This window comes from Hyaloscypha bicolor, assembly GCF_002865645.1.
Source record: "Hyaloscypha bicolor E unplaced genomic scaffold K444scaffold_10, whole genome shotgun sequence".
Taxonomy (NCBI): domain Eukaryota; kingdom Fungi; phylum Ascomycota; class Leotiomycetes; order Helotiales; family Hyaloscyphaceae; genus Hyaloscypha; species Hyaloscypha bicolor.
The window spans coordinates 1,255,994-1,274,439 of NW_020194512.1; the positions used below are offsets into that span (position 1 = coordinate 1,255,994).

General features: G+C 47.6%; 7 protein-coding genes across 7 annotated transcripts; 6 read left to right on the forward strand and 1 right to left on the reverse strand.

Annotated features, from left to right (window-relative positions):
* The first annotated feature begins 323 nt into the window (after window positions 1–323).
* K444DRAFT_658184 (uncharacterized protein) lies at window positions 324–1,551 on the forward strand. Its single transcript, XM_024886235.1, has 3 exons — window positions 324–861; window positions 915–982; window positions 1,041–1,551. Exons 1-3 carry the CDS (start codon window positions 506–508, stop codon window positions 1,055–1,057), a joined length of 441 nt encoding a protein of 146 aa, XP_024743925.1. The 5' UTR covers window positions 324–505; the 3' UTR covers window positions 1,058–1,551.
* Window positions 1,552–3,562: 2,011 nt separating this feature from the next.
* K444DRAFT_649156 (MFS general substrate transporter) lies at window positions 3,563–6,172 on the forward strand (the record flags this gene model as incomplete). The annotated part of the gene is made up of 6 exons (XM_024885549.1): window positions 3,563–3,711; window positions 3,761–4,132; window positions 4,163–4,285; window positions 4,365–4,377; window positions 4,462–4,910; window positions 5,938–6,172. Exons 1-6 carry the CDS (start codon window positions 3,572–3,574, stop codon window positions 6,170–6,172), a joined length of 1,332 nt encoding a protein of 443 aa, XP_024743926.1. The 5' UTR covers window positions 3,563–3,571.
* A 570-nt stretch (window positions 6,173–6,742) lies between these two features.
* On the forward strand, window positions 6,743–8,450 carry K444DRAFT_658186 (uncharacterized protein). The gene is made up of 2 exons (XM_024886236.1): window positions 6,743–7,133; window positions 7,195–8,450. Exons 1-2 carry the CDS (start codon window positions 7,007–7,009, stop codon window positions 8,007–8,009), a joined length of 942 nt encoding a protein of 313 aa, XP_024743927.1. The 5' UTR covers window positions 6,743–7,006; the 3' UTR covers window positions 8,010–8,450.
* Window positions 8,451–8,655: 205 nt separating this feature from the next.
* On the forward strand, window positions 8,656–9,396 carry K444DRAFT_515942 (uncharacterized protein; the record flags this gene model as incomplete). The annotated part of the gene is made up of 2 exons (XM_024873635.1): window positions 8,656–8,941; window positions 8,999–9,396. The coding sequence occupies 2 exons, from the start codon at window positions 8,656–8,658 to the stop codon at window positions 9,394–9,396; spliced, it is 684 nt and encodes a 227-aa protein (XP_024743928.1).
* Window positions 9,397–9,761: 365 nt separating this feature from the next.
* Window positions 9,762–10,607, reverse strand: K444DRAFT_623260 (uncharacterized protein; the record flags this gene model as incomplete). The annotated part of the gene is made up of 2 exons (XM_024882259.1): window positions 9,762–10,280; window positions 10,494–10,607. 2 exons carry the CDS (start codon window positions 10,605–10,607, stop codon window positions 9,762–9,764), a joined length of 633 nt encoding a protein of 210 aa, XP_024743929.1.
* A 4,390-nt stretch (window positions 10,608–14,997) lies between these two features.
* On the forward strand, window positions 14,998–15,948 carry K444DRAFT_623261 (uncharacterized protein; the record flags this gene model as incomplete). The annotated part of the gene is made up of 6 exons (XM_024882260.1): window positions 14,998–15,102; window positions 15,167–15,229; window positions 15,284–15,296; window positions 15,348–15,394; window positions 15,453–15,711; window positions 15,788–15,948. 6 exons carry the CDS (start codon window positions 14,998–15,000, stop codon window positions 15,946–15,948), a joined length of 648 nt encoding a protein of 215 aa, XP_024743930.1.
* Window positions 15,949–16,969: 1,021 nt separating this feature from the next.
* Window positions 16,970–18,045, forward strand: K444DRAFT_623262 (uncharacterized protein; the record flags this gene model as incomplete). Its single annotated transcript, XM_024882261.1, has 3 exons — window positions 16,970–17,376; window positions 17,779–17,936; window positions 18,002–18,045. The coding sequence occupies 3 exons, from the start codon at window positions 16,970–16,972 to the stop codon at window positions 18,043–18,045; spliced, it is 609 nt and encodes a 202-aa protein (XP_024743931.1).
* Window positions 18,046–18,446: the final 401 nt, after the last annotated feature.

Below are 18,446 nucleotides of genomic sequence, written 5' to 3' on the forward strand. Positions count from 1 at the left end.
TATCGTCCTCATTCGTAAGGGAAGAGGTCTCACTTCTGAAATGTTCCGGTTCATGCTAACCCTTAAACGAACCTGGATAAGATAGAAATTGGTCACAAGTACGTATCTAGTCATGTTCATCTGCCAAAAAGCGAAGTGAAGACCAACCATGTTCTCGAAAACCTTCAGTTACACTATACCTCATTGCCAGAATTGTTGGCCTTGTTTGTTTTTGTATGTGGCTAACCTGTCACGTGTTACCCCCGAGCCAACCTCGCTTATTTTATCGAGTGTCGATCCTCCCGCTTCACCCCCTGCCAACAACGTCATCGTTCTGAACACTCCCAAAACCTGCATTTGAACACCCCAAGCACCCCAAAAGCAGATCTATATCTCCTCCATCCCGATCCGCAGGTTCCTTCTTTCCAACTTCTCTCTCTTCAACCCTTCTTCATCCCTGAAAAATTCCCCGATACAGAATTCCAAGACCTCCAAATCCAGCAGCCAAGTCCCAAAGATCTACAGAATGCCTCTCTTTACGCGTCACGCAGACGAAGTCCCCGCTCAAGAGAAGGAAGTTGACCCACCCAAGCGCCGCTCCACCCTCTTCGGCCGTAACCGCGACGTCTCGCCTGCTAACACGACCAACACGCGCAATACGACACAAACGCAGAACTCAGCAGGTTCCGGGGGAAGTCCTCATCGGCGAAGCGGCCTCTTGCACAGAAGAGATGAGGATCCGACGATTATTGCGGCGAGGGAGAGGGTCATGGGTGCCGAGGCTGCGGAACGGGATGCGGATCGTGCCTTGGCTGCTGCGAAGCATGCGGTCAGAGAAGCGAGGGAGCACATTAAGAGATTGGAGCGGGAGGCTGCTGAGGAGTAAGTGCTGCTGGTGTCTAGTTAATAAGGGAGACGTGCTAATCGAATTGTAGGGCGAGACTTGCCAGAATCAAGCAGGATCAGGCTAGGTCGATGACGAAGCGGGGGAAGGGTCTTGGTCGTATGTTTACTTGTTTTCTGGTTTTGAATAATACGCCGATGCTGATGCTTTATTACAGGTCACGATCACATCTAGAGCCCCTCCCTATGATGACGGGATACGCACTACCACGAGTCTATTTTGCACTCCAAGAAACAAATACCCAAGCGGTCGATTTCAGTTCCTCTGCTTCTTGGCCGACTTTGTACCAGTATCTTATTAAAATCCACTTGTATTATATCTTAGCGTTGTTTGTTTGATAGCGAATTTTCAAACTATACAAGAAATTAGCGCGTCCTGAGATTGAGGTGTTTGTAGGTCATTATGCACATCAAGTCGTCTATCAATTTCCCAGTATGAATCACTGACAGTGTGGGGGGAAAATACTCAAGCTACTCAAGCTACTCAAGCTACTCTAGAGTAGTCTTAATTAAAGTAGAGTAGAGTAGAGTAGGGTTTGAGTAGCGTAATATGGTACTTGAGTAAAGTAGAGTAAAGTACTACTCTAGAGTTGCTCAAGAGTAGTCACGTGCAAGTTATAAAAATCTAGTAAATTAATATTTATTTAATTATTAATAAATAAATGAGGCACTTATTAAGTAGTACTATATAAATTAGATTGGAAATCTATATAAAGCTACTTAAATACTAGTTTTAATTTATAAAAAAAACTCTAGAATTTCTCTTTAGAATTTCCCTTTAGAATTTCTTTTTTCTTTTCTTTTTTCTTTTCTTTTTTTTTTTGCTTTTTTACTTCCTTTAATTTGTTTCTAAATAACCCTTGGCTTTTTAAATAAAATAGTAAAATAATATCTTAAAAGTACTATTATTAGGCCTATTATATAGTTTGGGTATAATAAGGGCATTATAAGGTATTTATTAGTAAGTAATAAAATAATGGAATAAATTAATAAGTTATAAAACTATAGTATTATATTTAGTATAGAACTAATTTCTATTTCTTTTATAAGGTCCAGAGAAGCCTCCTCTAAATATAAGCTCTTAATAATATATATATATATATATTTAGTAATATAATTATAATATTAAACGGCTATTAATCTCCCTAATTAATACCTGTAATATCCGAGATTTGTTATATGCCCTTAGGTTATATATAATCCTATATATATTACAGGTATTTTGAAATAAGATTTCTTTCTAGTAATTAAAGAACTTTAAAGATTTTTATTTTATTTATTAAGCCTTACTATTATTTCATTAGATAGTATACTAGTATTAGGCCCGAATTACTCTAAAGCCTTACTAAATTAAGCTAGTTTATTATATAATTATTATATATAATAAACTAGCTTAATTTAGTAAGGCTTTAGAGTACGAATCCAGATGACCCAATGCGAGTTAAAGGCCTTCTTAATAACTTCTATAATAGAGCAACAGGCTCATTTTCTATAATAGCGGGCGCATACGAAGGCGCAATATTAACCTCTTCCCCTAATTCCAACTCCCTCCCTCCCTTGCCCTTCTCTCCCTCCTTATAACTACGAAGCGTTCTCGGGCACGAAATTATCCTTCCTGCGGCTCCGCCAAACGCTTCCCCAGTTCCCTCTATCTCTGTATATATATATATATATATTCGGAGGGCTCGTAACGCGCGAGAGGATACGGTAGTAGGATTGAAAGGTCGTCAGTCGATAGAGGAAAACCTCTTCGTACGGTAAATCGCCGGTTCGAGACTCAAAGAGTCATTGTGATTCAGTCTTAGCCCAAGAGCATGGAAGCCCTTAGTTCCCAGCCTGCACTGCGAGGAAGTGCAGAATCGTCGCAGGCCGTTATAACTACTTATACTGCTCATGAGTATATATACTCTACTTTACTCAAATTTTTAGGATATTACGCTACTTACATTCTACCCACGCTACTCATGAATATTCATGAGTAGCATGAGTAGTTCTTTGACACACTGATAGTCTGAGTATGGATTTCGATCGATCGAAGTCTGAAACGACCAGGATAAATGAATATAGATGAATGCGAGATCCAAGCGTTGTGAGATCGAAGTACTGGTCAGATGATCCTGATACTTGGAAAGGGGGATGCTTACTTGATGAAGAAGTGCTCAAGGATGACATAAGCAGACTTCGTGGAGCTATGCTCCGGACTCAGGCAAGCTCAAAGCAGTCGATAAGAGAATGGGGAATGAGCTCAATCGTGAGCGCATCGTGAGTTCATGTCAACTTCTTTCTCTGCAAATGCAAGGTTCAGAGTCTCACGATGAGCACTAGGCTCAAAATGTCTCCATTTTGGTCTGAAATCTTGATCGATTATCAATGGACCCTTAAAATGAGAGTCAGGTCACAGATACAAATAGATAGAGACACTTGTCAAATTTGTTCATGCAACTCTCAAACAAAGACCAAGATATAACTCATTTCCTGTTGTCAATATGACAGTCCCAACAACACAAAATAGCTCCGAGATTTCTCAACATATTGAGAAGTGTGCCGAAGATACGAAACCGTGTCAACAGACACTGAAGTTGAAAGATGCTCCTGTGCCATCAGGACTAGAAGACAAACTGACCAAGGGACGAAAGATTGGCATTTCAGTTCTCTTGATTCTGTGCAACAGCTTGCTGGTTAGACATACATGCCACTGGGCTGCACACATGCTGACTGCTTGATTCAGTTCCTTTCCTTCGGGTCTTGCCTTGGGGGAGCCTTCGAAATTGGAAAGTCATTTGGAGTTTATGATCCAACGACAGCAACCTGGATCCCAGCCGCCTATCCGTCAGTCAGCCGTCCACCTCCTAGCATCCCATCACTGACCAAGTCTCAGGCTCACCCATGGTGCATTTGTCCTCATAAGCGGTCGTATCGGAGCGGTTTACGGACATAAGAAAATCGTGCTCCTCGGAGGAGCCTGGTGGGTTCTCTGGTCGGTGATTAATGGCTTCTGCACCCGGAGTCTCGTAACTTTCGCGATCGCGAGAGCTTTTGCCGGTGTTGGTGCCGCGTTTGTGATGCCGAATATAGTCGCCATCATTGGAATAACTTTCCCTCCTGGCAGGATGAGGAACTTCGCTCTTGGCTTTTTCGGGTTCGGGTGTCCCATGGGAGGCGCAGTTGGTGCATTCTTCATGGGGGTCTTTATGGAGTTCGCGGAATGGAGATGGTTTTTCTTTTCAATGTTGGTACTTGGCGGCCATTGGTGACCGGATCTGTACTGACTTTTGTCCAGGGCGATTCTTGGGGCCGGTCTCTTTACAGCTTTGTGGTTGGCATTACCACGGGAGTCGTCGGTTGATAAGTCCGGAAACGTGGATTGGATTGGAACTTGTTTGGGAATATGTGCTCTCATATTGTTCAATTTCGTCTGGAATTGAGTGTCCCGTCCGCTGAGATGTTGCTCAGCACTTGAAATTGACTAAACGTCTTCGTAGTCGAGCGCCAGCTGTCGAATGTTCGACTCCATACTAAATAGCACTTCTCCTTGTCTCGCTCCTTTTCTTTGCCGCATTCGGTCTCTGGGTACATAAGTTTGCTCGTGAGCCTATCATGCCACTGGGCATTTGGACGGCTCCATCCTTCCTCCCGCTGATTCTGGTCGTTCTTTTCAGCATCATATCTTATGGCATTTTTATCTGGTACTTAGTCGCATGGCAGCAACTTGTCCGTCACTGGTCGCCTTTCCATTTTGGAATTGGCATCTTGCCTCATGGACTGGTTGGCGGCCTCTCAGCACCAATCGCAGCTTGGCTAATATCCCGAGTGGCAGCTCAATGGATTCTAGGATTCGGAGCACTTGCAGTCGCTATTTCTAGCATCATTCTGGCGACCATGCCTCCTCAGCAAACATATTGGGCACAAGTATTTCCAGCGACCATACTCATGGCGTTGTGTCCGGATTTCATCTACACTGCGGCGCAGATAATTGCAACCAACTCAGTCAAGAGGCGTGAGCAGGGGATCGCTGGATCTCTAATCCAGTGTGGGCTCCGATAAATTATCGATCGGGATTATCGATTAGTAATCGTTATCGGCTAATCGATCGATAAACGATCGATATCGATAATTATCTCGGGACCTGGGTGATAATAATTATCTAAATCATGACATTTCCGCCAGATTCCGGACATTTATATCGCATAACCGGGACATCACCGGGACATCACCGGGACATCACCGGGACATCATAACGGTTCCGGGACCCTGGGTGATAATAGTTACCTTAATAGTTACCCGAGCGAATTACCGACCGACCCGGGTGAAAATAGCTACCTTAATAGCTACCCGAGCGAGTTACCGACCGCCCGGGTGAAAATAGTTACCTTAATAGCTACCCGAGCGAGTTACCGACCGACCCGGGTGAAAATAGTACCTTAATAGCTACCCGAGGAGTTACCGACCGCCCGGGTGAAAATAGCTACCTTAATAACTACCCGAGCGAGTTACCGACCGGTCGGGTGAAAATAGTTACCTTAATAGCTATTTTCGCCCGGGTCGGTAATTCGCTCGGGGTAACGTAACTATCATAATCGTTATTAATATAATAGATATAATATATTATCTGATAATTTATCTTTATATTATCATATCATTATTATCAGATGAAAATATGATTAGAAATATGATTAGCCAAATATTAACTTGATCTTTCGCTCTACAAGTACATTATCCCGAGCGAATTATCGACCCCGGGTGAAAATAGTTGGGGTCCAGGGCCTTGGTAGTACTACAGGGCTACTACAGGGCTAATGCGCTATATTTATAGGCCTTATACCGCCTTTACTAAATCGGAATTCTGCTATAGTAAAGAAAAGGTGGTATGAGGCCTATAAATATAGCGCATTGGCCCTGTAGTGGCCCTGTAGTATTGCCAAGGCCTTAGTTCGATAATTATCGTAATCGATGGTCGATTATCGATTATCGAAAAATTAGCGCGATTATCTAATCGTCGCTTATCGAGCTTATCGGAGCCCACACTGCTCTAATCTCATTGCTTCTGTTGTATAGCGCAAGTCTTGGGTTGGGATTCGCTGGGACTGTCGAATCAGAAACGAATGAGGATGGGATGGCAATTGTTCGTGGATATCGCGGCGCTCTATACCTCGCAATTGGACTCGCTCTAGCCGCACTCGTCTTGGACATTCTTTTCGTTCGAGTGCCCAAGGACACACGAGAAGGATGGGCAGAAGATGTAAACTTCTCAGTTACCTCTGAACCTACAGACCTCTCATCACGTGACTGAACATCCTCAACTCCAGCAGTTAGAGAGTGCCTGCCAGGAAGGCCGGGTGAGATACGTCGGGTTGAATGGGCGGAAATTGTAGATGTGAGACTCATGCTACTTTAGCCGCAATATGTTTGTGTGTGGACACTAAGCTGAGGGTCGATCGTGGAAGTCAGCATTTCTGCATGGAAGGACTAGAAATTGAACCTGGGTTGAGGATGAATCTCTCCGGGGTTTGATATTGAGTTCCTCCGCCATTGAAGACCTACCTCATCTCGGAAGAAAACTTCGCGAGATGGCGGAGCTTCCAAGGTGCGCTTGACATAGAAGGTTGAGGCCTCTCGATGCTCACGAGCTGCCAGGGACAAATGAAACTCCTATATTTCGATCAGTGCTTCGACTCTCAATAGCAATTGCCGATGGGTGAAGTTGGTGTCCCCAGACTCATGATAGGAAGGAAGGAAGGTCGTCGATCGCTTACGAGAGAAATTGAGCTCGATGCTGACATAATTGCCCCCTTTTCGAACTAGCTGAAGATCTTGCCCCGCATCTGACAGAACCTTGCTTTCACCAGAAAGCCCCAACCTACTTGTTCTTTCTCTGTCAACTTGTTGCTTTACCTCAGCGTTGACCGTGAATGATGAGCTACCACCGATCTAAGAGATCGGTGCAACGAGCTTTGGAATCACATCCCTTGAGATTAAAGTTAACCAACCCCTGAATTCTGGCCTCCGTGAGCATTGTTAGTTCAGGCTCGTCAACAAGAGACGAGGCCAGCGGAAGACATTGACGCCCTTCCCGAGCTTCATTATCAAGAAGACTTCCTAGCAACACAACCTCCCAAAGGCCCAAATGGCTAGAAATGATTTCCTTCACCCAGTGTTTATGGACATTACGGATTTGCCAAGTGACTACGCCATTGAACAGATGCGTGAGGCAGAATCTATCGGTTGGAAGGGTGGGGAGAATTTCTTCGATGGTTCGTGGTTTATTTATTCACCCTATTTGCCATAATCCCCACGTGACTGATGATTGTATAGGAAAACACGACGACTTCTGTTTCGTATGTGGCGGCACAATGGAGCTATTCGAGTGCCAAACGTGTGATAATTGCTACCATGCGACTTGCATGACACCATCGTTGCCCCCGAGTGAGGTCCCAGGTTTCTGGTTCTGCCCGCACTGTGTAGATAGAGAGCTGCACATTCCCCCAAGCTCTCCAAGATCGCATTACTTCACACCTGTGTCTCCACAAGGGTCGTCCCTTCCTGCGAGCACCCCAAAGACCCCAGGAATCAGTGCTACCAGCTCTGTAGTAAGTTCTCTCAAACGACCAGCAGCCACTTCAAACACAGAGGAACCTGCCAGCAGTGGTCAAAGTCAAGCCATCCCAGAGCAGAATTTTCAGCCACAGGCTCCTCCTCAACCAGCGGGAACTCATTCAACAAAAACACTTCCTCACAAAGGCAACAATAGTCGTCAGCGGCGTTCATACTCACCCCCGCTGAAAAAATCCAAGTACTCGACCTTCTCTGCCGACGTCGACAAGGCGTTGACTGTCATCCACAGAGAACTCGAGAAAGCAGCTCATATGGGGAGAGCGGAAGGAGGCCTCCAAGACAAGATCCAGGCATTGGAGCAACAGCTGAAGCTCAAAGATGGGCAGATTCAACTGGGCATCAAGGAGCTTGAATTTGCAAAAAGACAGCGTGTGGAGTCGAGTCTTCTTGAGGCTGAGAATCGAAGATTGAAAGAGGAGAACGCTAATCTGGCGAGCTTGGTTGAGAGGAAAGACGCTGAGTTAAAGGATTGGCGGGCGAAGCTTAGGAATATGATTGGGAGCGAGTTGGATTGAATGGTGGAGGTCATCTTCGAATCCAAGGGTTCAGCCTCGTTTGACTCTTGCACATCAGATGAAAGGGGCTAGAACGAGAGCGGCAATCGCACCACTGCTTCAAACGCAACGACCGACCCACACGCGAGATTGGACAGGAGGATACGAGCATAGAAAATGCACCGCAGACACAAATGCAGTCAGGGACCAGGATTTCGAGAATGAGTCTGAGGATGAGCGAGGATCAGGCGAGGCAACGCGTTTTGGACAACTGTACTTAGAAGAAACAGTGCTCGATCTGTACTCGGGTGTTGCAGGAACACAGAAGAAGCATAGACATGAATGGTACCAACAATTGGTTTGTGACCTCCGATGGACCATAAAGAGAAGCTGGAGGAGTTAATGTGGGGCCAAACTACGGGGACGAGAATTAAAGAAGAAACCCGACAACAAGATTTCGATTGATATCCTATTATTCCCGCGATATTCAGGTGAAATGATTTCCAGAAAACTATATCAAACCCAGGCATTCTATCTTGTAAACGCCCAAAAAGGGAGTCACCATCTCAACTCCCGTCAGACCCCGCATTATCACGTGCCACTCAAGCTCAAACACCGACCTCTCCCATTCATCCTCCCAACATCCCTCCTCCCACCTCAATCCATCATGGGGATAATCCGCAAAACCCTCAACACGCTCATCCTCGGGGGCGCTGGTGGTGTTGGTAGTTTCGCATTCTGGACACGGAATTCCAAGTTTGTCCCAATTGCAGCAGACGACCCAATCTTCTCCTCCGCCGCCTACCTACGAAACAATCCCAACAAGAACCCACAAACGAAAGATCTATGTGTGAGGAAAGTAGAGCTAAGCAAGATAAAACCGCAACTGCTTGAGAAAGAGGGCGAGGGGAAGTTGGTGGAGGCGTTTTGTGCGGGAGTTTGGGGTGGGATAGGTGCGTTCTTCTGTCCCCGTCTTTGATGGAAATGCATGCTGATTGGGAATTGAAAAGGCTATGCGTACCAACGCCGCTACCTCGAGAAAAAGTACCGCAACTCCACGACAACAGCACACCAACTCTGGAGCACCCCCGAGCTTCTATCCTCGTCGTACGACGTCGGAACACAGATCACCGACCACTTCGAAGTGGTGTCCAAGACGCCCTCATCAATAATCGTTCGATGCGGCGATAGTCCACTGAAAACAGGGGTCAGGGATAGCGATGGGTTGTTCGAGATGGGCGTTAAGATAAATAGGGAAGAGGGCGTCGCGGAGTTTAGACTGAAGAGTATTTTTTACAAAGGTTTGGGGACGGCGACAGCGCCGCCGATGCCGAGCCATGTGGAGTTTGCGCATCGGTTGTATACGAAGCTTTGGATGGAGAGTGCGGTGAGGAATGTGGTTATGTAGGATATGGGGGAAGGGGGGTGTACATAAGTAAGTGGAGGGGGGAGGGAGCAGGGAGAGGTGGAAAGTCATGAATTCGTGAATGGGCGGTCTAAGTCTATCTATCTAGCTGATTTAGCTCTATACCCCATCTGCCTGTCTATAACAAACGCCACGCAAATCCAATCCAATCAATCCATTCTATGAATGTCTATTTCTAAATCTCTGCTGCTCGCTGGCGGCGGATGTAGCAGGGAATGCAGGTCGCGTGACCAGAACGTCGATGGTCCTGGTTCGCCGTCTCCCGACGCAGCTCTCGTGTTGGAGACGATGGTCGGCCTGGTTGATACGTTTAGCTGATACTCGTGGCGCATGGAAGGCGGAATGGCTCACGCCTGGCTCATGGATCTCACTCTATCACACTTCTCCACATCCGTCTCGTTGACCTCCTCCGGATTCTCTCCTTCCTGAACGCGCTTTCCTCGGCACCGATCCCAGGTCTGTGCCCCGATGGAATGGAAGACGAAGCCTAGTGAAGCGAATACTAGGACAGGCGTGCCCAAAGCGACGGCCCAACTGGGTGTCTCGTGGTCACCGAGGACGATCCAGAGATGGACCATGACGCCGAGAATAGCTATGTTGCTACCGACTGAAAGGAGCGTCCAGAAGCCCCAGTAAAGTTGCGTGAGGTCTTCTCCATCGCAGTACTGGATGTTTAGTATTGCGAAGCATTCGAAGACTGTGCCTGTTGCCGCGAGAACGAGACATAGGGAGGCGATGGAAAGTTGGTGCTTTCGAAGGCGCTTGACCTTTTTCTTTTCTTGTCTAGCCTCTTCTTCGGAGATTGCTCTTTCAAGGCCATTAAGGCGGGCGTTGAGGCGGGCACCGAGGGCGATAGATCTGGAAGACTATTAATTGTGGTTGTCCAGCGGCATTGAGACACTCTAGGGAGTTATAGGAACCAACTGAAATCTGCGAGACGCACTTGTGATATTGTAGTGAACTGATGCACATTAAAACCAAGACCTGAATAGTGTTAGTCGTGAGTCCTCCTTTCCTGGGTCCATTTTGAAGATCTCTTTCAATTATGGAGAGGGGGTTCAATTTCGGAAGATACTTACGATGACGAACAATAGCCAGAATACTGTGTTTGCCTCAGCAATGTTAAGGTGCTGCATAAATCGAGCATAGTGGTTACACCGCTCAGGGTCCTTCTCAGAGAATTTTCCCGTCATGTTGAGAAGGAAATCCCGTTAAACGATAGTTCATAATTTGACCGAAAGATGCACTCGAATAAAGAGAATCCCGCAACTTAATGATTCGAGATGTGTGGGAGCGGTATACACGACGCCAGCAGACGGACTCCGGAGAGTGCGAGTGGAGAACGTGAATGTGCTGACCGCTACTTGCCTAAAAACTTTATTTCTCGCGAGGCTGTGAATCACTCGTTCCAACATGCTCCACGGTGCGTCAATACAGTTTCCGCATCACCTCAATAAACACCAAACTCAGCCAAGGTCGAGGCTGCGGTACTGGCGCTCAAGTACCGCGACGATCTCACCCGATTGAGCTTATCTTGACTCAAAACTACTGCGCGCTCTTTCATCGAATTTTCTTGACTCGCTGGCGTTGGTTGGGAGTGAGAGAGTTTCTTGAGTTGAGGTGGTTGAGGCCAAGGCGATCGCTGCAGGCCAAGTGCTGCCAATGGAGGCTGAAACCGAGGCCAAGGCCCGGCTACAGTATCGAGAAAGTGAACAAACAGAACTTCCGGCCCGATTTGAATGTGGCATTGCTTGTTGCCTCTTCATCGCTCAAATAGAGATATGGATGACAGACTTCAGGAACCTGATTTTGAGAGTTGTGGTTGCGACGCTAGGATCGAAATCTTCGCCATAATATGGTGAGCCTTTTGCTGGATGAAACGGACGCGTCGACCAGAAGAGAGAAGCCAGTATTAATGCTCAGAGTTCTGCAGAGACATAATCACATGCTGCAAGCAGATGAGCGTAGAAGGTAGCTCTCAGGGTCAGACGGATGACATTTCATCCAAACTTTTCTACGCCCAAGTCAGTGACATTTCCAAGCTTCATCCGGGGCATTGATCTCGCCGCCAAGGAACTGAGCGATCTTAGACAATGAGGGTTCAGAGGTGAACATTGTCCTATAATTAGCAGTGTATTGCTTCGTTTCTAGTTCGATACAGCCCGTGGACCCCATTAACATGATGGGAAATATCCAGAAGGTGCGATCATATGAGCTGGGGTCCCTGTGGAACCTCTTCTTGCAACAACTCGGCTTCCAAAATGGCTCATCTCTCGCATCGGGGTACTTGGAGGTATGAAATTTCTTCAATATGATAAGACACGGACTGAGAGTGTCTCGGTAGCCAGAGATCAGCGAGTCGCTTGGATAAAGGGGGTTTGACGCTGAAATGTGACTGCTTTCTGAAAGATTGGCAGGCCCACTTGGACTTTGATCTCCTCAACAATGAATTCGACTTGAATCGGATATGGGGTCCAGCTTTATCACCCGGGTATGTATGCTCTCCCGTTCCCAGCCCGCCGTCAGTCCCCGGCTGGAGAACTTTCGAGCAGAGACACTTGGCTCCGTCGTGTCATCAATGACAAGAAATGTCTTGCAAAGCACTTATTTAAGTGCTTCCCAACTAGTCCCATTAGCCTTTTGCTGAGGTGTTCTGTCGCCGATATCATCAAGGCGAGACTTCGTCTGCCAATGGGCGTGCTGAGGACATTCTCACCTTCTCCGAAGCCGCAAGGCCCAATCAACATATCTTTTCTCCTATTCGCCACTCCACACCATGGCATCCGCCAGCGATTCATTTCCCGATTGTCGATTCGTTTCCTCAAAAATCTTGTTGCTCCTCTGGAACGGTAGGTTATGCTCCGAATAACTCAGATCACTTCCCAGACTCTTGAGCTATCGAAGTGTGCCAGAATAAATTGCCAGAAGTAATGCGGTAGTAGGATTTCGGTTCTGTCTCTGCTGAAAACATTTATACCATGTAATTATTCCTGGTCAACATCGTTAACTGGTTAGAAAACCGCATCTTGGATTGCTGGAAGAATCCAAGGCACGGTATAGAGTGCCTCAACGCCAGTGGCAGCAAACAGTCCAAGAAGGTCTTCACAATGGAACGCGTCTCTGAGTGAAGCCTGAGGTTATTTGTGACAAGGTGTAGTGGCATGTATCTGTACCGTTGAGTCCGTTCGGTCAAAGCTAACATTTTGTATCTAGAATCATCTCCGACTTGCTTTTCATGACCTCTGCTGATGCACGTATATCAGTGTTTTGGATGGCAGGACTGAAGACACCCTTGCGTGGTTTTGCATTCAAGAATAATAAAGTGGATCGAGGGACATATCAACCATCTGGATGTCCATTCCCCACGTCCAACCCTGTTGTATCGTCCCACGTCTGTGTTATGTCAGCAGCCGCTAGGGAAGGAAGGATTACTTTAGCCAGCTGCCCCCCATAGGAATACATTATCTTTCTGCCCCTACTCTGGCCTTTGCCATCGTTGGTGCCCACCGGGATGTCTATCCCGTAATAGCCTGGGAGTGTTTTCTGCTCGCTGCGGATGGCAGAATCCTGCATGCAAATACATGCGGTGTCAAAGGTCGAACGGCATGCAGAGTATCAATACTCCTTATATTGGAGATCCCTCTGAATGGATAGCAAGACGGGTTGCATCATGTTTATGGCTACCAGGTGTTATCAATGGCTCCGATGCAACAGGAGGAAAGCCGAAATCACTCGATCATCAAAGATCTTCTGAACCCCAACCGTCAAGATTCGGAATTTCAATATAAAGACTGTCAATATCCCATCGAAGAGAAAGAGCTGGAGCTCACTCGTCTGCAGAGGTGTCATTGGAGGGAGCATTGGGCGGTTGGTGGATGCAGGTCCGATCTCCCCACATTTTGCAGCCTTGACATGATGCCGGCGCTAATTCTCGCTTGGAGGACGCTAAAATCTTAGCATGCGAGGCCCAGAAATGGAAAACTCCCCAAACGACATCTCAATCTCCTCTCTTGATCATCACGATTCAGTCCGAAGAAGTAACTCACAATGAGCAACCAGCGCTCCTTCTCAATCTCCGTTCGATATGCGCCCCTCTGCTCTCCTCTGACCGAAACTATCGAGCAAGCTCGTCACTTCTTGAGCGAACCGGCTTGCCGATGTGCCGAAGCGGTTTGCTCGGTTCTCAACTCAGCCTCGCCCAAGTTTCAGATCCATCAGTCTGCCTCACAAGATTCTCAAACGAGTCGGAAATTCGATAATCAGCCTTTAAGTTTGCGGGGTCCGGATGCCACACCTGAGCTGAATGTCTCTGCGTCTTGGCGGATGACCTCGTTGGGCACGTCCGACAACTTGCCTTCGGCGGTAGGCTGAGGCTAAGGAATGTTGCGCATTCTCCTTCAGTAACCGCGTGGCAGAGGACTGAATGGCACCACCGCGGTCTCCCTCCAAGCTGGATTGAGACATCTGAGTGCCATCCTCTCATGTCTCACGGGGCCATCTGATTTTCCGCCGGAGATGTCGACAGCCAACCCACCGTTGACATGCAGCAGTGCCATCTTTGCCGTGCGGTGAAGACATCGAGCGAGGAATCATACCAAGTACGCTAGTGAACAGTGCGCGTGCTCTGTCGCTTCTTAGCAAGGCGGTCGAAGTCGATCGTCCCTTATTTCGGCCCCCAGCAGCTATTTTTGTTTGTTGTGAAGAAGCACTCCAGGTCACATTATCTGGAACGAATCGACGAATCACGGCTAGCGTTTCTCGAAAAAATGGACCGGCCAAGTCACCTCGTATCTTTGTGATTTTATTTCAGGAGTCAGGCAGGGACGTTGAACGCAAGTGCATCCGACCACGCCCAATGCCCAGGGCTGAGAAAAGTTCTCCAATAAGCACGCTTGACGTTTCTGTGCGACCAATAATCCAAAGGTTATTTTAACATTAGACGCTTGGTAGACATGGGTCGCATAGACTTTGGAGCTTCTCCGCCAACGAGGAGTGGCGGATGAAGGAAGACCCCCGCCATCCGCACCAATCAGAATTATCACTCAATATCAGGTGGCTATTTTTGTGAACGGGTCTCGCATGCTTTGCATTCTATTGAATGTGCGTCAAGGGTTGCACTAGCCAGGGTCAGCCCCCGCTTTACTTCAAGCCACAGAGCCTCAAATCTTTGCCAGGAGCGCCACGACTTCAGCCCGCGCAGCCCGCGACTTTGATCGGCATAAACCTGTTGACTCATTGGCGTTGAGAAACTTGAGAGCCTCAGCTCTCCAATAACGTCAAGGCTCGCTGCAGAATTGGGAAATTTCTGGCAAGCATGAGCCCCAGAAAGCGTGATGAACCCTTGCTGTAAGGGCTGCAGGTGTTTTACTTTATTCGAGACCCCAGTTGTCACAAAGAGAGCCTTGGGGAGAGGCTGCTCCGTCGCAAGCCATCAGTTTGTTGTTAAGCTCCCCTAGCTTCCTCCGGTCTGGTTTCTTCTGTCTTGTTCTTCCCGTTTGTTCAGTTCAGTCAAAACCTCGATATTAAATCTCGTTCAAATATCAACAACTCACCATAAACGTCGCGCCTACGACAAAATTCAATATGGTCGACATGCACGACAACGTCTTGGCTCGCAATGGAGACGCTGGAAGGGATCACATACCCGCAGTCCCGTTCTGGATGGCGATTATTCGCGCTTTCCAATTTGTATGCCACTGCTTGCTTGCTTCAGAAATGGCCCGCACCTACTCAGAGCTAACATATATTATAGCTCTTGGCACTTCTCGTCACGGCCCTCTCTGCATTCGCTTCCTCGGTGTTTGGCGCCGCCTTTGTAGGTTTCTCCTGACATTTCTCCTAGAAGTAACTCTGCTGACGATTACTTCAGTTTCCCGGATATGGTGAGTAAAAACGAACAGGGCGAGAGAATATTAATTAACATAACGCGCCAGGCATGAACTTTTTCGTCTTCGCATGGACCTTGATTTTCTTCGGATATGTGCGTAGCAATCCCTCAAACCCGTTCGCCGATCAATTCCACTGACTTCGAGATCCAGATCCTCGCCGCTCCTCTGTTCTTCCCGGAAGCGTATAACTACTGGGCTCACCTCGGCCTCGAAATCACGACCAACATTTTCTGGCTCACAACATTCGCGCTTCTCGCCGAAGAAGCAGCTGGCTGGAGCATTGTAGGCGATTTCGGACTCGATACCTTACTGCCCGGGAACTGGAACGCCGCCATCGGAGCCACCAAAGCAGGCGCCGCACTGGGGGCCATCAACTGGGCTCTCTTCATCGCTACGCTCATCTCATTTGGTGCGTGCGCCCCTATCCCTCTCACTCTCACCCTCTCCCTTTGTCCGCAGAAGCTAATGGTGCATTTTCCTGGCAGGCATCTTCCTCCACCAACACCGCCTGGCACACGGTTCCGCAGGCTTCGGAGGCAACCGCGCACCTGCCGACACCGAGAAAAACAACACCGTTGTCACCACCCAACCCGTCGAACTGAACCAGGTCCCGCAACAGCAGAGCTATCCGGCCCCTGCTGCTTAGGAAATACAGCCACACGCATTACATGTACCGCGCGACGAAGCTCGAGGCGTATATCTATGAGTCGGTCTTTAGTGTGGAGATTGTGATTATGAGTGGAGAGGAGAATTAGTTTGAGGGGTTCGATGGGAAGTGGATGGGTGAGTGAGTGGTTGATTGGTTGATTGGTTGGGAGGTGGAGCCGGCTTTGGATGACACGGTACCCCGATAATTTTTTTGGCTTGTTGCATGTGATTTGATGCCGGTCATTGTTATTTAATGGGAACTTGTAGTTAATCGATGCGGTCTTGATGATCTGAATTGTTTGCTGTGTGAAATAGATGATTTTACAGTCACGTGTGAGGCTATTGCATGTTCCCGATTCAACAGGGATTTATTTGAGAGGACTGATCCCCTTCTGTCCTTCATTCGTTTTATCATTCTTTCGCATCACGTCTGCTTGCGATTTCAGCAGTCTCACGACTCCAAAGCCAAGTCTTCCTTCTCATTTAGCTAACCGCATCCCGTACATTCATTTAATGTGTTTGGGGAACCTTCGCCTGGCCATCTCCTAAAATCCAGCTGAGAACATTCACAATCTCGCTTACTAGAGATGAAAAGTCCAATCTTTGTCCTCTTTGTAGCCGACCTTTAAGCCTTTGTTTGGGTGGCACTGGACCCTCTGAACAATCGTCTCAACGTTTCGCGTCGTCGAACGACCTCTCTGGGAGTGTAATCACCCTTTCGCATCCCACTAAGCATTTGATTCTCGCCCAGGGAACAGAAGTCTCACAACCAAGGGAAAAACTGTATTGGAGTCAAGTCATGGTGCCTTTCCTTGTTTCGATAGAACAGCAGAACACCATAGCAATGATAGCATTAAATAGACTCGAAGGATCGACCTCGTCAGCATCTCTTCATCAGCTTCTACTCATTCAGCCATTGCACAGTCCAGATTTCGATCAACTCAGCTCATCACAGAGGCCAACTTATCGAGAACTGAACGTGCTAACTGCCCAACAACATCATCCGAGACACACTCAAAATGGAGTCCGCATGCAAAACGTGGGTGACTTTCTACTACATCTGCGGACATGTCGAGGAGCGTCCCGTTAAGCACCGAAAACAGTGCAAAGCTGTGCATTGCCACTCCTTGCCACCCAATATCCCACCGGTAGACTTCCCACTGGAACAGACTCAGCCAGAGACCCGACACTGCAAGAAACTCGAGTTGGTCGTCACAATCAGCCACTCCACCTGCTCTCGCTGCCTTGACAAGTCGACCTCGTCTATCGCGCCAATTTCTCAGCCCCTCCTCGGGGAGCGCCGCACCCGCTGGTCAAATTACCAGAAAGAGGTGCAGAACATCTGCAAGGAGATGGCTGACCGCCGTTTCAAAGCTCGACAGGAGCGAGATGCTGCGGACAAAGACCTCGATCCATGGGAGAGACAGTGGGAATGAATCACCGAGCTCGCTCGCTTCCGTGAGAGAGAAGTGAAGAAAGGCATTTCTCTCAAGGACCGAATTTTCGTCATCGAGCGTCCGCATTTCATCAACAAATTAGGTAAGTACGCGCCTATAGAATGGTATGGCTCTGGACTTCTGCGAGAGGCTGATGCCGGGGAGCTTATCAACCGGCCGATTTGCGCACTTTGTGACGTGTGCGTTACTGGTGTCTCCTTTGGTCCTCACTCGGGAAAGAAATTACCATGTGGACATGTCTTTCATCAGGTCTGCATTTCCAAATTGATGGATTGGAATGCCCTGAACCCGCATTATCCAAACTGCAAGGAAGCTTGGGAGGTTCATACGTATCCCAAATGGGAGCTGCCTGATGAGGACAATGGATGTAGTTCTGGTCCTGATCGCTTCCGACGATTCAGATCGTGGATCCGATGGGTCCGTGAGCAGGATCCTGAGGGAGAAGAGGTGGAGTTCTCGGACTTGGATAAGGATTCTAATGAGGAGACTGCCGAGGAGCATGAGCGTTTGCCGTGTGCTGATGGTTGCAGTGAGTGCCCACACACGTGATTACTTCAGCGAAGCTCTCATCTTGGCTGACTGATATCACCTAAGAGACGTCCCTTGTGAAGCGAAAATCCCTGCAGACCGAAGCGTGATCCCTGTCACCCTGATGAAAAAAATAAATACCTCGGTGAGAAATGACTTTAAAGCCAATTCCGCTATAGGATCCATTCGACTCCTTTACCTCTTGTATATTGAGCATTTCTCTCAAGGAAAACTTAGCGTAGGAATATATCGTTGTACTTTATCTTTGGTCTCTCCTAAACTGACTTCTTCTATTATCTTGAATATCACGCTGTTACAAAACTTGAGCAATATCCTATGAATTCCAAAAATTTACAATACTTAGAATAACCACTCCCCTAGATGTATCCCTTCGTCCGCTAAGACATTGCCACATTAGCGGCCGTATATGAATATCCCTAATTCGGCCAAAACATAATCCAAATTAGGGATATTCATATACGGCCGCTAATGTGGCAATGTCTCAGCAGAC